The sequence below is a fragment of the Populus euphratica genome, unplaced genomic scaffold (assembly GCF_000495115.2).
Source record: "Populus euphratica unplaced genomic scaffold, PopEup_1.0 scaffold68.1, whole genome shotgun sequence".
Taxonomy (NCBI): domain Eukaryota; kingdom Viridiplantae; phylum Streptophyta; class Magnoliopsida; order Malpighiales; family Salicaceae; genus Populus; species Populus euphratica.
In genome coordinates, this window is record NW_011499901.1 from 156698 (window position 1) to 179454 (window position 22757).

At 33.9% G+C, this 22757-nt stretch overlaps 2 protein-coding genes across 3 annotated transcripts; both read right to left on the reverse strand.

Annotated features, from left to right (window-relative positions):
- Positions 1–610: 610 nt before the first annotated feature.
- LOC105132782 (uncharacterized) lies at positions 611–2496 on the reverse strand. Its single transcript, XM_011036468.1, has 5 exons — positions 2300–2496; positions 2116–2198; positions 1808–2008; positions 1501–1716; positions 611–1365 (listed from the first exon to the last, which is right to left on the reverse strand). The coding sequence occupies exons 2-5, from the start codon at positions 2116–2118 to the stop codon at positions 1069–1071; spliced, it is 717 nt and encodes a 238-aa protein (XP_011034770.1). The 5' UTR covers positions 2119–2198; positions 2300–2496; the 3' UTR covers positions 611–1068.
- Positions 2497–8351: 5855 nt separating this feature from the next.
- Positions 8352–14672, reverse strand: LOC105132784 (squamosa promoter-binding-like protein 14). Of its 2 annotated transcripts, none has more exons than XM_011036469.1 (11): positions 14276–14672; positions 13200–13811; positions 12770–12963; positions 11846–12690; positions 11653–11727; positions 11357–11464; positions 11155–11272; positions 10785–10920; positions 10556–10700; positions 9853–10455; positions 8352–9491 (listed from the first exon to the last, which is right to left on the reverse strand). In XM_011036469.1, the coding sequence occupies exons 2-11, from the start codon at positions 13772–13774 to the stop codon at positions 9069–9071; spliced, it is 3222 nt and encodes a 1073-aa protein (XP_011034771.1). In that variant the 5' UTR covers positions 13775–13811; positions 14276–14672; the 3' UTR covers positions 8352–9068. The 2 variants fall into 2 exon arrangements, with proteins under 2 accessions (XP_011034771.1, XP_011034772.1); XM_011036470.1 differs by having other exon boundaries at positions 11846–12444; positions 14276–14671.
- Positions 14673–22757: the final 8085 nt, after the last annotated feature.

Consider the following 22757-nt stretch of genomic DNA (forward strand, 5'->3'; position numbering starts at 1 on the left):
CAGTTGATGATGTGCCCATTTTGTTAAGGGGGTAGAAGGAGATAGTTGAGGTTTGTGCTAGCCATAAAACAGAATCCACCTTCGCATCAAGCCCAATTCCTACGTGAAAGCAAAGCTAACATTTAGCACAGAGAAATTTGAAAATGTTAAAATTATGCTTTATGGACCCTACTCCTATTTTGGGTGAGGAAAACGGAAGAAAATTATGCGTAAAATCAATCAAGAACCATTAGTCCATCTCTTTCATCTTCAGGGATGGTATCTTATTTTTTTATAGCAGGAATGGTGTTTTATAGTTCTCTCTCTATCATAAAGAAAAAAAAAAAACGTATGTGGTCCGCTTTACATTTCGAGAATCATTATCTAAAACTTGACCAGGATGGCTGTACTTTCCTAGCTACTCCATCATATTCATTACAAAATCAAGCATGTATAAGAGAAAGCACACACAGACACAGCTCTACAATTCACAATGGACCCATTAATGACCAAAATAAGAAGCTGCCAACTCATTTTTCCATGAAAATAACCCCACTCCCCTGTTTGCATAGACGAAAGGCGTCTCAGAATGCACATATATAGATTATGAAATCAAAGATCACAGAGGAGATGCCGGAACACAAGGTATATCTTTAAATATCACTATCCACAAGGACACACCACGGTGTTCTGTATACATTCCATGCTATCATAATGCCCACTCCTTTATTGCTCCCTTTCCAACAAATCCAAAACCCCACATTTATATATTTATATGTTATGATATGTACATGCATGGATATGGTAAAATTCCTGACCCAGAAACTCAATTCCAGCAGTAATTAATGCTAAATGTCTATAGGAAGGGACCACTCCCTTACTCCAAAGCTAGCTACTAAAAACACACCATCTACCATCCTATTAGTATTTACACAAGAAACTAGAGATGTAACCGTGTCCCTAAATTCCTCCACATCCCACTTCCTCCTTGCCGTCATTTTTAGATTTGTTTTTGTTTTACTTCTGGTAAATGCTAAATGTTTTGCCGATCTTTTTTTTTTTTTTTTTGGTGGGGAGGGTTATGGAGTCTTAAAATGGGGCACGATGAGGTATACCCTTTCTTCTCCTTGCATTACGATGATTGAAAAGGGGAGGAGTAGCCGGAGAAATGTTGGTAGCTGCATCATCACCAGAACTCTCCGCACCATCATTGTTAGAGGAATAGATTGAGAGCCCGTCCATCAAACGATTGAAAGCATGTGTCCTGCGAATCTTCTTTGGGGTTGAGGACTCATCTGATTCCGACCCACCAAAGAACGGATCCCTATTCTGCTTTAATTTTAGCGCAAATGTAAGGTCTGGGTCACCCCGCTTCATGCCTCCCAGCTAACAAAACGTAAACAGCACTTTACTCGAACAAAAAATGAATATTGTATTAAACTATCAAAACAGAGCAGTAGAAGAGAGCGGAGCGGAGAACCGATTAATAATTGAGAAGGGAAACCATCATAATTAACCTACCTTGCATCCAAGTGAACAGAATCTGAATGAATCAAGGAGACTTCGACAACAAATTTCACAAGTGTTGGTGACTCCCTTTCCCGGCCTTGGCTGAGGGCGCTTGTTGAGGAACACAATCTTGGCGCTATTGATGATGTAAGTCTGTACGCATGATATGTCTATGTACTTCTGTATCTCATTTACTCTCACCACATTATGGTATGAAGATCGCCTTATCTGCAGCAACCCAAGCATTCAACCAGGTTGTCATCCAATCAATTAATCAATCGAATAAATCGAATATAGTATGGAGACAGGGTCGACAAACCTGAACAACACGGTGATCTCTGTGATAGATAAGACAATAAGAACAGAAAGAATTTCCCATACAATCTAAGCAAAACAGATTACATTCACTCTTATTGGATTCACCATGAACTGCACAGGGAATGAAATAGCTTGCTCTAAGCATGGGTATTAACCATGGTGGACCCATGTCGTGGTTCCTCATTTGCCCAAATGGACTCACCTGCCATCAATTATCACAGACTCGAATGAGTAAACCCCAAGAACACCTTAACAAGAATGAAGAAGAAACAGAGTAGTAGAGACAGATAGATGCCAAGATGAAAATACCATGACTTTGTAATCACTACTGGTATTGATAAAGTTTCAATCTTCTACAACCTCTGCTCCTGATGACTATAAATAATAAACAGCTGCCAAAAAAAAAAGACATCAGAAAACTCATTAGCAACACCTACTACATGGAAAAAGATTATGCAAGAGAGACACTGATTCATCTGACTGAGACACAAACCTCGACAAGTTGGGGTAGAAAGAAACCGCCACGCCGATCGAAGAAAGCAAGGATTAAGAGAAGGAATGCTGAGTGATGATTTTTATATGTATATATGTATATATATAGGAGGGTGCATGTGCCTTCGAGAGAAGAACTAGAAGAAGAAAGATACTCGGTGATGGAAATGAATGCATATATGATATTAATATTATAAGGCCGTCACAAAAACAGCGCATATTTTTATTTGTTCATATATATACATACATATATATATATATATATATATATATATATATATATATTACTAATATGTATTAAAAAAACAAACAGTGAGAAAGAAAGCAAAGCGAAAATGGGAGCATGGAAACGTGCCCACATTTTCTAGCAATGGTATATATCGACGGACTTGAACAGGGACAGCAACACCCAGATTCCCATTTGCTTTATTCATACACGTCCGATCACTTTCTTTTCTTTTCTTTTCTTTTCTAATTAAATTCAAGGCCCCCCTCGATCAACCTGTGACCCCCAAGTCCAAGCCCAGCCCTCCGATTTAAAGTGAGGCCAGCTTTGTTTTCGATGATTATGATTACAAACACACGAGTTGACGGCACCTCTTAAGTCATCCTTTTACTTGATCTCGTGTGTGATAAGCATATGTATTTACGAGTCAAACCATCGACACGTGGAGCCAGCGTAAAATTAAACCCGGATGGTGGCTTGATAAAAGTCAGTCACTCATTCTATACTTTATGACTTTGCTTCTCATCCAATTAACATACTGTTCAGAAGTATATTTATGGTTATTTTTAATATATTTTTTATTTAATTTTTAAAAATTATTTTTGATATCAGTATATTAAAATAATTTAAAAATATTAAAAAATATTAATTTAAAATAAATAAAATAAAATAAAATTCAATTTTTTTAAATCCTTTTGAAACATAAAAGCAAATAGGGTTAGACTTGAATAAACTTCCTTCGATACTTGATGACTCAGCTCCTAATCCAATCAAGTTGTTACAAACTAATTTGATATTAATTTTTTTTTAAAATTTTTTTTATTTTTTAAACAATTTATTTTAATTGAAATAGATTATTTTAATTTGATTTACCTACCTCATGATATTGAATTTTATAATTAATAAAAAAATTACAAGAACCGGTGTTCTTATTATGTATCATCTCACCATATACTATTTACAATGTCGAGTTTTATATATCTATATATTTTATAATTTGTTGTAGTTTATTTTTTATGTGGTTGTCCCCCTCGTATAACGAATGCTGTGGATTTAACATGTTAACTCTATTGACTCAAATTTTTTTAATTTTTTTTAATTTTATATATTAATATTAAATTGATTAAAAGTGTGTTTGGTATTGTGGTAGCTGTTGTGATTATGGTTTGAAAAAAGTTGTTTTTATAAAAAAATACTTTTAGTTGAGGTTAGTTAGAAAAATATATATTTGGTTAAAACTGTGGTTAAAATTGAGGTTTAACAAAAAATAGTTTAATGTGCTTGGTTAAAAGAATGCTTTCTAAATTGAGGTTATAAAATAATTAAAAATATATTTATTAATATTAATGGTTTTTAATTTAAATATTATAGATTTAAATATTGTTATTACATAATAAAATAAATAATACTGATATTAAATATTTTTTATCGTTCCATTAAATTATATACAATTTCATAACGTATGAAATATATTCAACAAGGACTATATTTTTTATGATTTCTTAAGTGCATAACAACATCAGATAAGATATCATCACGAACAAAATTGAAGTTGCGATCAAATTCTATAAATGCTACATCATCAAGTGATCTCCTTCTAATTTTTTTTTAATAAAACACAATTAAAAATTAAAATTAAAATTAAATTTTTTTAACTAGGTCAGACTTCGCAAGAATAAAATTGGGATTGTGATCAAATTCTGCAAATACTATGTCATCAAGCGATCTCCTTCTAATTTTTAAATAAAACACAATGAAAAAAATAAAAATTAATTTTTGTTATCAAACCTGGTTCAATATATTTAACTTTAAACATAACCCGAATTGGCAGGAACAATGGAAAATAACTCCACTGTTCACTTAATTAAGTGAACACTAGAGAATTTACTCTCCATTGTGCAAAGCAGCAGCAGGAAGAAGCATGAAAAAGTTATTTTAGCTGAACCTACAGTTTCATCTTATTTTTTATGGGTTCCACGTGTAAAAATACAACCACAACTTATAACTAAACATTATGTCACTGAGTTTGAAAAAAAAAAGCAGCAGTTGTCACATAGTCAAACGCCTACTAGCAATGAGACTTTATAATTTATTTTAATTTATTTTTTATTTGGTTATCTTAATCGCATAACTCGAATCACAAGTTTCATAAGTTAACATGAAATTAACTCGGGTTGTTTTATCGTGTTCTTTTTTATATTATTTTTTTTCAATTTTTTCTTTAACAATAAGTTGATTTAAAATTATATATCACGATTTGTTTTAATTTGTTGATTTAGAATTATATATCACGATTTGTTTTAATTTTTTTATATGGAGTTTATCCTAATCTTATCGCTCGAGTTATGAGTTTAACAAGGTAATATAAATTGACTTGAATTGTTTTTTTAGTTTTTTTTATAAGGTTATTTTGATCTCATGACACATGTCATGAGTTTGACATGTTAATTTTATCATTTAATATTGAAAATATTAAATAAAAAAATATTATTTTAAATTTTTTAGTTAAATTATTTTTTTATTGATTATTTAAATTATTTAATTACATCGAATCATAATAGATTAGCCTCAGCATTGTCTAAAGTCTTCCATTACAAAAACATTAAATATTTATCAATTATTAAAAGAAATTGATCCGATCCACGTCCCGATACTTTGCGGTCAAAGAGCGGTTCTCCATGCTTGCAAACTCACCACACCCTAATGAATTCTCACATGAGTGTTTGAGTGTATTTGTTTATTTTATTTTTTTTGAAAAAAAAAGAAGCAAAACCATGTACATACAGACACACAACAATGTTAAAAAAAAAGAGCAAATACATTTAATAAGTAATAAAAGCAGTAGCCATATGGTGTTGATATGATATCATATTGTTGAATAATATATTATCTTAGCAAGATTTTCCTCCATAATCTTTGGTTGTTTTTAATGATATCCCCAGACAAAGAAGAAAGGAAAAGTTCCTAGATTTTGCTATCAAAGCCCTTACCATGTGTCCATGCTAATTGAACTTTTCTTAGTGTGAAACCGATCTGAGATGGACAATGAAAGCAGTGGTGGTGTTTTTTCTGACTGAAAATAAAGCTCATATATGCTCAAAATTATGAACATGCAAAAATCCATACTCAAAATCTATACCACCCTCCAGTAAGGACACGGAGGAAGAAAGGGGACCAGAGTCAACTGGTACTAGGAATGTTTCTTTGAATTCTTTATTTATGCCTTGTGGTGTGAATAACGTCTTATGTCTACCTCTCAGTGGTAGAAGACCGGAGGACCAGCTTGCTTGGAGGGGGGTTAGCTGGAATATACTCAGTTCAAAGTGGGTACTATAAAGTTATGGTAAGAAATTCCCAGCAGAGATTGTTGAGAATACAGAGGCATATGTTAGAATAAAATTTGAAAGTTGAAACCATGATCACCAAGAGTGAAAAACTTGTCATGAAGGCTTGGACGTGGTACCATACCACCAAATTAAGGGCAACTTGGCCAGAGGAAGGGTGATCACTGAAGGGAGATGCTACCGCCGTGGAGGAGAACCTGAATCAATTAATTTTCTTTGTGGAAGTTATCGGAGGTTAGATCATGGCTGCAACAACAGAAGGATTGCCACTAACGGGCGTAGCCTAATTAAGATGCGGGACAAAGAAAGATCAAAATGATTCTGTGGGCGGCGCAGTAAGGAAGGGAAGGTAACAGGACAGCACAGGCCTTGGCAAAACAAGACCCGAGGAAAGTGTTTGGGTGGAGGAAGCACCCCCTCCCCTCTCTATTGGGTTCTTAGTTAATATTGATTGATGTATACTCTGTTCCTTAATTAATAAAAGCAGCTTCATTCCTTCAACCCCACCCCATTGTCATTGTTCTCTCGAAGCTCAGAATCGTTGAATGACGACTTGTGTTTCGACTCGGCGGATGAGGCACTCCACTTGAAAAAACAAAGGCACGCATCTTTCCCGTGAGCTTGGGTGGTGCTCAAGCTTTAGATGCCCATATCGTTCTTGATCTTCTTCGTGGATTGCTTTGATACTTCTCTCTTTGACCCGACCATAAGTTGACTCGTAGACCCCCAACTCGACCCCTTGGGCCAATAAACTAGCAGCTCTCTTGTGCATTTGGACCCAATCGAAGCTTCCTGATTTCTTTTACTATTATGCACATGAACATTAATTATCAAGTGGTTGTTGCGTGCCACGTGTTGTGGGATGGTACGAGTTATTCCATTATTTAATAATTTAGCTGTTTTATCATGACCTTATTTGTATGTTATCGCTGCTGTTATTATAATTATGTAATTTGACTAGAGATCATACAGATAAAAAATGTTTAATCTGAATTCTTTATAGTGTTTCATTTTATATCAATTTTAATTTCTTTTATTGAAATTTAATTTACAAAATTTCTATCCTAAAAATAAAATCAAAACAAATCCGTACATGTGTTTGATTTTTTAGTAGACATCAAGATTTTTTTTGTTTAAAACTTACATATATTGAAACCTAATAATTAATAAAAAAAATAAATTACGTGCAAAAAATATTATAGTTTTATTATTGTAGAGATTGCTACTGTTTTTGCTTATAATTGACTAGGTTGTCAGAAATTACAAGGGAGTGTTATGTGCCTAACCAAGATTTGAAAAGCAATAAATCGCATATCAAAATAATTTAAAAATATATAAAAAAAATAAACAAAAAACATTTGAGTTTTTAAAAAACATCATTAAAAACAGAATCCCAAATGACCCCTTATTCTGCTATGTTTCATATAACTATATTCCTTCTATATATTTAATTTTATTTTGCTGATTTCTTGCACACCTTCCGCTTTCTTTCTGCATATGGTTTCAACTTTTCAGCATATGTATTCTCGACATCCCCTCTGTAAGTCGCACCAGCACCGCGACAATCTAGTCGGAGCAGCGGCTAGCTAGAGATCGAGACACTCCCTTAATGAGATCATCAAGCACCAGACCCTTAATGAAGAAGACCGGTTCACCTCTCCTGACAATTATAATTCAATGGAACATGCAACACACTGCGCGCGGGTTCCATTGACAATGAGAATTGGTTTCATAGAAGAAGCAACACGCATTGACGACATTGTTCCAGCACCATCAATTGTTGATTGTTCTTTTGTTTTCTAACATGACATTGCTTGACCCGGCACTTCTCAGTTTCATTTCCCTTTTTTCTTGTGAGCAGAAAAGCAAGAATAAATTACTAGAATCGCTGCCTTTCTTCCTATTTATTTTCTTCTAGTGTTTTCAAAGTCATGTTCATCACCACGAAATCAATTTATATATATATATATATATATATATATATATAGAGAGAGAGAGAGAGAGAGATATGAATTTGGAATATCCTGAACGAAGGCTCTCTTCTCTACAACGAACTCCGAAACGCCTTGTGTTACTGCACGACATATCATTCTATATTTCAGACGACGGTCCTCTCTAACGTGGATAATTCATAGCATCACGATCATTTCCTGATTAATGATAACAGGGAAGAAAGCTTTTCCATTTTTCCGGAAGAAACTCCAAGAAAGATTCGGAAGACATTATTTCTTTTCTTGGCTATTGGCAATTGCTTTCCAATCTCATCAAGGCCAGTGCCCTGATGGGGGCCTGGAAAATGTTTATCAAGCACATCGGTCAAATATAGCCTCCTTTCTCAGCTTGCTGGAAGGACTGTGCCTGGGTAACTTGCATTTGTACATGCATGCATGTTTTGCCCGTTTATTTTTTAAAAAATAGAAGAAAAATCAGTGGCCACAATCAGATGACACCATTTCCTAGGCTACGCCAACGCAAGGAGCAAGGCAGATAAAAAAATGCCTGTTACTTTAAATTGATTCAACAAATATTTTGCAGTGCAATCATGCACTATCCTACCTCTGACTGGACGTAGTGGTCAACTTTACAGTGAGGAGTTTAGATACGTAAAATCAGCAAAATACCTCAGCTCTTTCGATATTATATATGTAAGGGTCAAAAGATATATATATAAAGAAGAATAAACCATTACATAAATTTACTGAATTAAATACTCGCTGATGGTATAATTGCTAGCATCTGTTTTTTTTCCTCTCCCCCTGAATTCAAGTCATGGCCGCCTTCTGTACGCTTTCATGTATCATTCTTCCACCTTTGCTAAGCAAATGTTTTGTTCATGATCGTAAGAGCCAAAAATTTACACCACCATAAAACTTGTGTATTTGCCAGCAACAAATGGGCCGAGAAAAGGGCACAACCTGCAACGACATCACTGCACTCCTGTTTGCAAACGCCAACAAGAATAACACAGCATCTGAATCATGTTATCCTACTAGCAGCTTTTGCTTCCTCCTCTCTCTAAGGAAAAATGCATCTCTTATATGCCCTTACTGAGAACTAAGGAGTCTATCCATTTACCTGAATTCTCTCAATTGCATAATCAGAAACAATTATCTGGATTTTTGTGCATTTCACGGCGCCTTTGTTATTTCTTCTAAACTGCTTCCCAGTACTCCTCACAAGTGTACATTGTCTACTGTTGTCTAAATGGTTCCATAATTCAAATTCTCCCATTTGAAGGGAGCAACTAAGCCAATGTCTGGTGCACCTCGGAAGAAGAGGCAGACACAAACACAGACAGCAGCGATAGCAAGCATTGAATGAATGTATGGACGCTGAAGCAAGCCTTGTGAACCCAGAAACCTCCCATGGATCTCAGCTGCCACACTTGCACACTTAGCACAGGATTTACGCTCATGCTGAAAATGTGATATTGTCATAGGTTCTTGCTCCAAGGCTGCCTGTTCTATCTCATTTCCAATTGCCACAGAAATTTGGCCATTTCTTTTGCCAGCAAGTTTACGAGCCACTAGTAAGTTATGAGAGTGGTTTTTTGTCATGACAGCATAAGCATATGGAGACAGGCCATTTGCATCCAGGACAGAGTTCCAGCAGGACAGCCCAATCTGCAGGGGGGGAGGGTGAAACCAGAAATTCATCAAAGCAGAAAATACGAGTACAAAAACAAAAACACACACAACAAATGCAGCATAATAACAATTCCTTTCCTAACTTCTAACCATGATCCCAACCTTCCCTGCACCCCCAACAAGCCCATCAAATAAAAATATAAATTCACATATAATTGCTATTTTGAACGTAGTAGCACTGATAGGTACAACATACAATCCAATTTAGATTATTGCGTGGACAAAATAAAGAGTTACAGATGAGAGAGAGCACTTGTAGATCCCTGAAGCCCAGATACAGGAACGTGCAGATGCAAGGAAGAAGAGGGAGAGAGAAAAAGAGGGAAAGAAACATCACCTCATGTGGGTCATTTGTCAGGGCATCAACCAAACCATCTGAACCAGATGCACAAGCAGCCAAATGTAAAGGTGTAATACCACCAGGTCCCCCAACGTTTGGTGGGAAAATATATGTTCTAGAGGAATTATCACCGCTAATAATATAATAATGAATAAGCAAGTCTGCCATTTTCCTGCACCTCCTTTTCACTGACCGGTTCAAGAGCTGAATCTCATGGAGCATCTCCAAATGCTCCTTAGATAATTCATCCCTGCACGTATTTCTTTCTACCAGCATGTCCAGAATTGTTTTAACCAACACACAATAATCTCTTTCAACTGAGAAAATGAGCAGAAATTTGAAGCGGTTAACTGAATAATCTGGAACCTCATGCATAGAAGGCATGCTCTTCCTTTGGAAAAGCCATCCAAGCTCGTTTAAGAAATGCATAACTTCCTCCCTTGATCTAGGTCGCCCAAAATCACGAGCCTGTTCTTCTGAAACAATATTGCTGACTAGAACCTTTTCATCAAACTCAGATTCAAGGAGCCTCAATTCTTTACAGATAGAAGCATCAGCTATTATCACAGGAAAACTGTTGCCCTTGAAACCATTTTCTACCTGTTTGTAGCATTGTCAAATGTCACATGTTATCATTATCAAGCAATCTATTCGAGTATTTCTATACTTCAACGGCATGCAAGAAGGTGCAGAGTCATACCTCAATGAAACAACGACCTAAAATACTAGGAGATGGACCATGAATTTTGAAACCACCCACATTTATCTCATCATACATGGATCCTGGAGAAGAAGAATCTGTAACTTCCTTTGATGTGTATCCTCCCATGTAAGTGCAATGAATCCTGCAGCAATTGTGTACAAAATTTACTTAAAACAGCAAGACAAGGTCAATTAAAAAGCATTTAGGTGAGTAACTAAATTCTTACTTGGTGCCAAGACCAGTCAGATTTCTTCCCTTTAACTGAAGAGAGGTTTCTTGCCCACTAATAACAGCCACTGGGGACACTAATATTAACTCTGGCGAACTCCATGTTCTCCAAGATTTGCACAAACGAACTTTTCCTGAATATCATTGCAAACAACAATTGAATTATCATCAAATTGTTTCATAAATGACACATTATAGCCAAAAATTTCACAAAATCCAAAGAAAAATACATATATATAGTGGCCAGTCCACTTTTTTGGCCACATGGAGTATCATCGCTGAGAAAGGGCAAGGTTAGAACTAAAGACATGCAAATGGCAAAAAGTCCAAAAGAGGGGGCATGGAGAACCCAGCACTAATCCACGCACCATCTTTATGTGATGCTAGCTGCCTGCCTGTATTTAACAAAAACCTTCCACTCTTCCATAAATCAGAATCTGAATCTTGAACCAAAGAATCCACTAGCTGAAGCAGGTTTCTTTCAAGCTGCAAAAAACAAATATACCCTGCAAGTGGTCAGCATAAGGTTAGGTTTATAATTCCTAAGGTTCATTACACCAGTTCACTCACTTGCTCCCAGGAAGCAGATGGCATTGACAAATAAACTGATAGAACAACACAGCCAGGCCTTATATAACTCTCCATGTCTGATGGACTGTTAGATAGCCAATTGTATATCTGAAAGAGAAATGACACAATCATGTATTAGATAAATTCCCTCCAAATAAAACTGTCAGTTAGTAATTGTAGGTCTGAAAGATAAACGATGGATCCTGGTAGAAATCCTCAAAAAGCATCCATTACAGCGTCTCCATGCAAATTTATTAAAAAAACACACATAAAACCAAAATATACAATAAACTCACCTTTGTGCGCAACGTCCCAGGGAAATGACTAGGATCCTTGTCAAATAGTTTAAAAATTATTCGCCCAGTGCGATCCTGCAGATGAAAAACACAACCATTTGACACAATTTAACAATATTAGCAAATGCAAGTATGAAGAGAGAGCGGTTTGAAGCTAAAAATAAATACAGAAATTATTCTAATGACGGGCTACCTGAGGATCAGAATTCTGACTAGAAGGTGAATGATCAGACCCAGAGGAAGATGTGTATCCTCCTTGGTATGGGAAACTTTGAAATGAACTGTGGTCAGGTTCTCTGTTTGGCCCTCTAAAGAGCTCAAGCGGCAGAACACTGCCATGACTTCTGCCACCACCTACATTTGCATTGACCTCTCTGCTGACTGACATCTTTTCTGATTTCATAGTTTCTGCAGTGCTCTGCAACGGGAACAACTTCTGCACAACAGGAGGGGATGATGATGGAGACCTCTCTTCAATGGGATTACTGCTGTCAGAAGAAAAATATTTCCCAGGAGATGCTGGTTTTTGACGGCTCTCATTCTCAGGTGATGAGCTAAACAGCTGTAATGGCAGGTTAGGACGAGATTCTTGAATCTGGTAATCTGAATCTTCAGCAGGAGACTCATAACAGTGACTAATTCTCTCAACACCCACAGCGGGAAAGTCAAAATTAGATCTTTTCTGCAAATGGGGCACAGTCACTTGATTGGGGCCAGGCAACTTAGACTTGTCACTGTCACTGCTCTGACTGCTTCTTTGAGACAAAATTGCAAGAGCATCTGGAGCAGATGCTGTCAAAGTGGTTGAAAGAACAGCGAGTAAGTCATTGGTTGATGGAGAAGATGCAGTTCCATTCAATCTGTTTTGATGTCCTAAAGAAGGTTGGTTGGGGTTTTTCACATTTAAACTTGCAATATTTGATAACTTTGCAGCAAGATCCATTGGCAAAGGCAGTGAATTTATTTTGTTAAGAATCTGGATAAGTTGGTCTTTATCTGGTACTGTTGGGCAGTTTGTACTTTTATCATCATTCCCCCCTATGATTTTCAAGGTAAAGATTTCAGCACAGCACAAAGGGCGGAACATAAAAGTCAATCATTGGAAGATATGTTTTACCTTGTGAGCGAGCCAAAGCAGTTAACAAGTTTACAATATCCAAGTTTCCATTATTGTTCATATCCCGGTTTCCAGGGAGTAGCAGACGTGAGGTAACATCCTCAGGCTGGGTTTTCCTCCTTCGTCGGTTGTGCCCTGCAAGCCTACGTCTACAACTTCTCTTTCCCTCATCGAATTCAGTGAGAGGATGAAACCTACGTATTGCATAGAAGGTCTCATATAAGCTCACAGTGGAAAAACTTATTTATCAAAGCAAAAGCATTAGAATAAAACATCACTATGTACCCTATCAAACAAAAAGAGAGCACTTACAAATAAGAGAGAGAGAGAAAATAAACTAAGTGAAGAACTTGAGTCTCTCAAGTTAATCTAGTGGTATAAGGCTGATAAAACAATCAAATATGAATCTGCACAGCAAATTAAAGACAACCTGCTGCATTGCTGACAAAACCTCTGCATCTGTTTTCCCACTAGGGCTTTTGTGGCTTTACTATGAACCTCGCACACTTTATGTCGGCGGTGATAGTCCTTTGCTTTAGTTAGATCTTCCTTGCAGTTATCAACCTGACACGTTGGATAACTACCATTGCCAGGTGATCCAGACCTGACCCTCTTGCTGGGTCTTGACGCAGGCTCCTCAACAGAAGTCAAACTCCCACCTAGATTCAAGCCAAGACCATCATCATCTTCACTAACAGAATTGGATTTGTTTTTGGAATCACTCTTATCTTTTTTCTTAAGTTCTCTAGAAACAGTTCCCAGCCGTAAAGTTTCAGCAGCTACAGAAGGTTTAGCAACAAAACCGACACTATCCCAATCCCATGCCTTGGAATTCCAGTTTTTTTCCCTAGAAGTCTGAAGAAACTGATGTTGTTGGAGCTGGGAATTGGGAGACTGGTAAGAAAGTTCATGTTTTTTTGCCATGGAAGTCATATCACAGTATCTAGTAGAAAGTGCTTGATGAATGAATATGGGAGCAGCTACTTGCGCGCCCACCTCTTCCATGACTTTGAAAAGGCCTCACCCTCACAAATAATAAAGCCTACATGCATAAATAAACAGATAAAAACCAAAATCCAAAAGGGTTTTCCATCAGAATTAGAATTACTCATAAAAGATATCAGTCTGAACAAAGAAATTTCCTTTCTTTCTCATTTTGTTTCTTTTTTTTTTCAGGACAAAAAAAGAGGAAAAAGAAAGCCCTCAATCGAAGTCTGGAGTAAGCAAGGGCGGCGAGTAGTTGTCAGGTTTATGTAGAAGTATGTTCTCTATCAGATAATAAAGCAAGCAAGGGCAAGCAGTTGTCTGGTTCATGTAGAAATGCGTTCTATACCAGATAAATTTAGAAAAAAATAGTTATTATTATTGAGTTATAAATAGAGGTCGCAAAAATTGTTAATTTTAAGCTGTGAGAGAATAAAATAGGAGATTGGTAATTACAAGGAAGAAAATCTAGTGAAATGAGAGAATCAAAATCTAATCTACTTCTCACACACACACACATACCTTAGGAGGAGGAGAACGGCATCCCCTTTTGCCTGTAATAATCGAACTCTTATATTTCCGACCAAGACCTCAGATCTGAGAGTTAAATCCTCAAAAAAAAAAGTCCAACGTTGTTTGGCGGCGAATCAGCAGATTAACAATAATAACGATGATCAATCTGCAAATAAGAGGAAGATGAAGGATCGATGGATGTCTCTTTGAATAACTTCTATGTTCTCTTCTCTTGACCCTTTCCTTTCCTTCACCTTTAGAGAAGAAGTTGTATAACAAACTTATTTTTCTTTTTTTCGGTGTTTCTGGCACAAACCGTAAATTCGAGCATTTTTTGGGGTTGTAGTTTGGGCCGCCCACTTACTTACGAATCATCCACGACTCTTCCATCCTTCCCTCCAACTCCTCCTGTTCTATCAGGCTATCTTTCTTTTCCACCAGGATAATTATAACGTGACGGTACCATGAATTATCTATGATTACGAGAAATAAATAGATAATAATAAAAATAAATAAATTCCATTATTAATATATAAATTTTAATATTTAATCATTGAAAATATAATTATAAAAATTCTCATAAAAATTAATTACAATCTTACAACAACAACGTATAGAAACTTTACATCCTACTAAGATTTTTCCAATGATTAAATACTCCATAAGTAAAAATAAAAAAAATGCTTATCATGAAAAAAATAATAAATTTATTTTAATTTAAATATTCTTTGAATTTTAAAAGGGATTAAAAACTAGTATAATGTTGACAAATAATATTGCATGTTTTATCCAGGATTTTTTTATAGTAATTAAACTTGATTTAGAGATTGATTTAATTTGAAATTTGAGCTATGAATTAAATGGATTTAGTTGAGTTGATTCAAGTTAAGATTTTTTAAAAAAATTAAGAATTATATTATCTTAAAAAATATAATTTTTTTTAATAATTTAATAATTGATGAATTATTGAGGTTGTCAAATAATCATCTTAATTTAATAACTTAAATTATTAGATGATATTTTAAAATATAATTTATATTATTATTCAATATATTTTATTGAGTAAAAATTATTTGAGTTTAAAACTTGAATATATTTATATTATTTTATGCTTGAGAATAGTAAAATTCAAAATAGCAACCAGTCGGTTATCAAGACTTTAATACTATAGCAAATAATTATCTTAATCCAATAATATAAATTTTTAAATAAATTTTCATGATATAATTTATATTATTCTCAATTAGAGTTTACCTACCTATAAATGTTTAAAGTAATATTTTATATTTTAGCTGTGGATGTTTTTTAAATTATTTTTTAATTGAAGATATGTTAAAAATAAATTTTTTATATTTTGTAAATAAATTTAATATTAACATATGAAAAAATCTAAAAATAATAAAAATATATATTTTACGCCACAAAAACAGCAGCCAGTAAGAACGCAACAATTAGTCCATGTTGAACAGGGTTAACGTGTGTGCATTGTTATGGGAACGTGATGATTAGCGGCTGCTAGTCTTTCAAGTGCATGACGTGGATCGACGTGGCAGATGCAAGATTTCTTGGTAGCACTGGGAAGATGGCTCCATTGCTCTACCACTGTCTGCTTTCTTTACCACAAACCACCCTCTCTTTCTCTTAATAGCACTCATTCTCTACCCTCTTTTTTCCTTCGATTCGCTGCTGCAAGCCCACCTCGGTATCATTCCCCTCTCCAAACCCCCCTTTCTGGTAAAGAGTTGACCGACTTTTACTTGCGTTTGTCAGCTTCAAAACTCCCGACTTGAAGAGTTTTAAAGAGTTTTTACTCATTTCTATTTTCTCATATCTAAATTACTTGAGTTTTATACATAAACAATGAAAATAAGTAAGTATTTTCAATTCATGTTAACTTACTAGATGCAGATATAGTATAACATTGATGAATTAGTACTCGGTAGATTAATAATCTTAATTAAACAACAGTTTTATTTGATCTGTATTTGAATTTAAGATTTAAATAATATATAGATTAATTAATTAATTAATCTTATAGCATCGATTTATAGAGGTTTGTCATGTTTTGTGTTTCATTTTTGTTTGAATTTGAAATAAAAAGAATGGCAAGGCCAGGCTGTGGCGGGGTTTTTTTTTTCGATGCCTAATGTCCTGACCTTGAGCACGTGGGACTCGAGGAGCAAGTTTTCGGAAGATGTTTTTATTGCCTGCAGCGGTAACCGAAGGTTACCTATTTGATTTCCTATTTTGCCTTCCTTTTCTGATTAGTTGTGGGAGATTATTGGTTTCTTCCAAACGCTAGTCTTGCATGAGTTTAAGGTTTATCATTTCCTTTTTCAACGCACGGTAAGACTATAACCTTGGCGTTTGAATAGATTATTCTTATGCTCTTGTTATTTTATTTTTTTGGAATAATTTAATTATTTTAGTATTTTTTAAGACAAGACCAATACGACTCTCTTGACAATGTTTTTTTTCATATCATTTTACATTTATGCTGTTGTAGATTAAGGGATTCCTTAGAGGTAATATTGTAGTAGCTATATATTTAACAGTATTCATAAAAAATTTGTTGTTGAATCGTTTCTTCTTTTTTTTTGCTTTTTCTCTTATCTCTTTTCTCCTTAAATTTTATGCTAGCTCTTGCAAAATCTCAAAGGAATCCCTTCAATTATTATTTCATTTATGTTTGGTTACGTTAGTATGCATTTGATTATTATTTTTTATTTTAAAATAGGCTATAAAATCATAAATGATTTTCAATTTCACTCCCTATTATTTTTTATTATATAAACAATCTTTTATTCATGAGTAGTTTTTATTTCACCTTCTATCATTTTTAAATATATAAATAATATATCAAATTATAAATATTTTATAATTTCACTCCTATAATTCTTTTTAATCTCTCAAATCTAGTCCTTCATATTTTAATTACTGTGTTTATTTTGTATGGTGTCATTTTTTTAATTACTGTTTATTTTGTTAAGATCATTTTTTATTTTTATTGTATGGTGTCATTTTTTTAATTACTGTTTGTTTATTTTTTTAAGATCATTTTTTATTTTTACTTTTTAAAATTTCATTGAACCGGAAGAAAAGTTAATATAATTTTATTATTATTATTATGATTATTGGCATGGTAAGAACAGTAATTGATGATCCAGAAGGGGTGGTGCATTGCATATGGTCAGGAGATTAGCAGCAAAATAAACATCAGCTAAATAGAGGATACCGCGTGGTCGGTCCTCGGTGTCTTTGGAGTCACGTAAATGCCGCCCTTATTCTTTACTTTTCAAACACCACTCCCGCAGGCAGACTTTCTTCCCCCCACCGAAAGAAAGGCTCCCAGATCCTGCTGGTCCTTCTCCATCTGAATTTGCCCTCGCACTCCTTGTAAATTTGCAATAATGGTGATTTGTTCTGGGCGTGGAGGTTGAAATGACCCAAACAACCTTGGATTGGATGTCCTTGACTTTATAGTTGCTGCTGGTACGTACAATCTTGTCTCCCTTGGCCATTGCCTGTGAACAGCTCGCATCTAATACTCTACTGTGCTGGTGGGGTAGGGTTGGGTGAATAATTCTTCTGATCAACTTGTTAGTCATGATTCCTAGTCTTGATTTAAGTTGGGTATTTTTTTTTTATAAAAAAAGATGGAAATTGATTTGTTATTAATTCAATGAATCAACCCTCGGTCAAGTTCAACTTGTTCAAGCTTAAAAAAAAAAAAAATAATTAGTTTTGATAGACTCGTCAAGACATTTTCCAGTAACTAGTACGTGCAGCTGTTACTATAGTTGCGGTCGTAGTACAATAAAAGAAATATTGTGGGTGGCGATGCTATCGTCCGGACACAGTAGCATGTGGAAACCAGCTGTATTTATTATTTAAGGCACGATGCATATGGTCTGGTTCCATGGCTTCCCACCTGTTTGACCTCGAGGTTGTATTTATTTTTTTTATGAAAATTTAATGATTTTAAAAAATATATAGTTTAAAAAATAATATCTATTAGACTCTAAAATTTTACTATATATGAAGAAGCGAGAGCTATTTTCTTTATTTAGATCCATTGTCACCCACAACAATACACACCACGTGGACTTGTTTCTTCTTCCTTCTTGTTTTTGGCATCATAATTTATGGTGTAATTCTATGAAGTAGCGTCAATGTAAATTTACCTTTTCTTGTAATCCCACAGTGACATGAGATGACTTAAAATTACATGTGAAAAACCTCGTCCATGGTTCATTTAAAACAGAACAGGGATGGCCACCTACTAATCCATCAAGATCAAGTCATATAAAACAATTCCCCGTTTAGTCTTTGCTTAACAATGCGGCTTGATATATTTTTAAAGTGTTTTTAAATTTATTTTTTTAATATTAAATTAATTTTTCTTTCCTGAAAAAACATTGAATTGATGTTTTTTAGGTGTTTGTAATAATTTTAATATTATAATATTAAAAATAAAAAATCTAAACAAAATTATTTCCAATAAAAAAAGATGTCTAAAAAAACAATATATAAAAATAATATTTTATTATTATTTTTTAAATTTTAATTTTTTTAACCGTGATTGGATTATATCCCAAACAGACTCTATCTTTTTAAATATAAAAAGTTATAAAAAAATCTTTGTAAAAAATTAAAATAGCAGATGAAAGTTTGAGAAAGATTGATAAAAATTTGTTTCATGTTTGATATTGTTGTTGTTTTTCTTGTAAAAAAATAGATTTAAAATAATTATAAAAAATTTTAACTACAACTTAAAGTAAAAATTTCCAGCGAAATCCATAATAATATTTATTGATTAATTAACTATATACTTTAAATAAAACACCGACAACACCACACATGACCACGCTAATTATGCCACAGGGGAAGAGCACGGGATCAGTGCTCCGAGAGTCCAAACCATCCCTGTACACTGCTGGGCGCATGAATAATGGAAACGTGGTTCTCGGATTGTCTTGGACTATTGTGTGCCGGTGGTACAGGCCAAGGCATGGTGTTTTAGAGTCGCGGGCCAAGCAAAACTTACTTTGGCAGAAAACTTTGTACGGATACAGGGAACTTGATCAAGTAATCCATCACCTCAGGGAAAAAAAAAAAAAAAAAAACAAAAGGAAAAAACAGGAAAAGGTGCATCTGTATACGTGCATCCAGGACACTGAATCCCGCCTCCACGAGACAAGACCTAAATGATTTTTTTATATATAATTGAAATCTCAACAATATAAAACGTAGCAAACACTACATTGGTGGCACGTTCTACTCCACAGGCTGGCATCACTCTTTTCAACATGACAAAAAAATAAAAAAACAAGAAGAAGAAGAAGATCGTTATATTTTTAAATAAAAAAAATTTTATTATTAAATTATACTTGATTAATTTAATAATATAATAAAAAATTAAGATAATAATAAAAAATTAATTAATAAAAAATATTGTACCAGCAATGTCCGACAAACACATAAAACTTGATATGTGAAATTAAAATAACCCTATAAAATAACAATATCAACAAAAACAAATTATAAAAAATAACCTAAAAAATATCAAAGCTAATCTATTTCAGTTTTTTAAACTTGTGATTTAAAAAGTTGATAAAATCCTTACCCATAAAATATTAAAAAATAAAATCTCTATAAAAAAATAGAAATAAATAATAAATATTAAATTTGATATAAAATTAAATGAATTAAAATACCAAAGAATGTGATTGGAAGTACAATGTAATTAAGAAGATAATTAGAAAAAATCAAAATCAAAAGAATATAGAACAAGTTCAAAAGCTAACCAACCAAAAGAAAATTAAATTGAAGAAAATACTAGATCCAGGAATAATTTAAAAAAAAGGAAAATACTAGATCCAGGAATAATTTAAAATTAAAAAAAAATAAAAAATTCATATATCAAACCTAAAAAATCATTAAAAGGGATTCTTTGAAAACATACAAAGGTTTGCTCTAAAACCAATGAGAAAAGGAAATAACAAAGGAAAAAAAACCATTAACTAGTGCAAAACCTGATATATTTTTATTGTACGCACTGCCCAGGAAACGAGGCAATGATGTGAGGATTATAATACCGCTGTGGAAGCCAGAGATTAGCAATTGGATAGAGCTGTGCATGTCTTTTGAAGACCACTGCAGAACCCAAGCATGTCCTTGTTTGCTTCATGCTAAATTCCTCAAATTAAATAAAATTTTATCTATTTTAAAATATTAAATTGTCCCTAATCAAACTCAATAATTCAAAAAAAAAACCTCAATCAAACTCCAACATAATTACTTTGATACAGCTAATTATTTTAGATACTTTACTATTTCTCAATTGTTATCATTCATTTATTTCTGTCATTTTTGTGAAGATATTAGCTAAATAATCATAGTAAGTTAGATAACACAAATATTATATAATTATTCAGTTTTATATGGTTATTTCCATCCTTGTATGTAAATAACCTAATACTAGCTCCCGGTCAATAATATTATTACTGTTTGGATCATAGTTATTAAACCTGAAAAAATCCAGTTAACCTCGCAGGCTGATCCATGACTCGATGTGAACTCGGATGAGACTCGGGGTGTTATCCCTCCTTTTCAAACGTGGTTCCTGTCATTCGACCTTATGTTTTGTTTCATCATCTTCTCTACAATGAGTTGTTGTTAGCAGCAACAAAGAGAAAATAAAAATTATGGATGCTCCTCTTAGAGGTTGGTCAAATGAAAGAAAGTTGGGTCTTGATTTAGCAGGGATGTGAAAAATTGGAGATGATGTTTGTTGGGTTGATCTCCTATGTTAATGGACGACCACTTTAGTTTGGCCAAGAGACGGAGAGGTCGATGAAAAAGAATGAGGGGCTCTCTGGTCTTGGCTAAAAGATTATATGAATGACTGAGAGATGAATGGGGGAAGTCGTGACAGTCGTCCTGGCTAAACAAAAACCGAAGCTTTGGTTTATTACTGTTTGGATCATAGTTATTAAACCTGAAAAAATCCAGTTAACCTCGCAGGCTGATCCATGACTCGATGTGAACTCGGATGAGACTCGGGGTGTTATCCCTCCTTTTCAAACGTGGTTCCTGTCATTCGACCTTATGTTTTGTTTCATCATCTTCTCTACAATGAGTTGTTGTTAGCAGCAACAAAGAGAAAATAAAAATTATGGATGCTCCTCTTAGAGGTTGGTCAAATGAAAGAAAGTTGGGTCTTGATTTAGCAGGGATGTGAAAAATTGGAGATGATGTTTGTTGGGTTGATCTCCTATGTTAATGGACGACCACTTTAGTTTGGCCAAGAGACGGAGAGGTCGATGAAGAAGAATGAGGGGCTCTCTAGTCTTGGCTAAAAGATTATATGAATGACTAAGAGATGAATGGGGGAAGTTGTGACAGTCGTCTTGGCTAAACAAAAACCGAAGCTTTGGCTAGTTTTGAGAAAGAAAATTAAAAGGTAGAAAGAGTGATGAGTTGTTGTTTTATTTAGTAAATATAGGAAAAATTTTAGGGCTTTTCTGTGTGTTTTTCTTTCAAAATTTTTGGTTGACGAGGGAATATATTAAATTGCAATGTGGGGCATTCCCTGTAGCTTGTGGACTCAATTTGGATGGGAAATATGTGGAAAGAGAATGTAAATTGCAAAGTTGTAGAAATATTATTTTTCTTAGACGTTGAAGTTGTTGTGAACAACTTGCAAATAAAAAAAAAGTGAATTTTTAAGCTAATTTGAGTTAATACAAATTAATTTATAAAACTCGAGACTTGTTTTTCTGACCAAATTAACACTCAAGTTGGCTTTCATAATTATGGTTTAAACAAAAAATGCTTCAAAAAAGTGCCATTCATTAATGATGGATAAAGACAATTCTCATTTAGAGGCTTTGTGGTAATTTTATTATGCAAATAAAATGAAAAAACAAAAAACATCAATGTTCGCTATTGCATAAATTTTTGTCTCCGGGAGCATGCTAGTCATTTTATTGCTCAATAACCAGAAAAAATACTATTATACCCCAGCTCCCATGGTCGATTGTATTATTTGTACAGGGATAGACTTCTCAATTTACTGCTCTAACCCACGATGACAATGAGTTTACATGTATTATTTGTATTGGAGAGTTATGAATTTTATTTATTCCTCTTCTTGTACTTGCTTTCCCCCCTTAAAAGTAGATCTCAGAGAGTAAGGTAACGTTTAATTGTTTTTTAAAGATTTTTTAAAATTATTTTTTATTTGGAAAAATATTAAATTGATTATTTTTTATTTTTTATATGATTTTAATTTAATGATATTAATTTTTTTTAAAATATAAAAACAACATTATCTTTATATATCTTTAACTGAGTTGTTTTTTTTTTTAATATCGAACAAATACTAAGTACTAACTCACTGGGTATCGCACCCTAAAATTTTCCCTTTTGTGATCTGTACGAAACGGACCACGTGGCAATGATACAGTATAAACCGCGTGGCCACGCA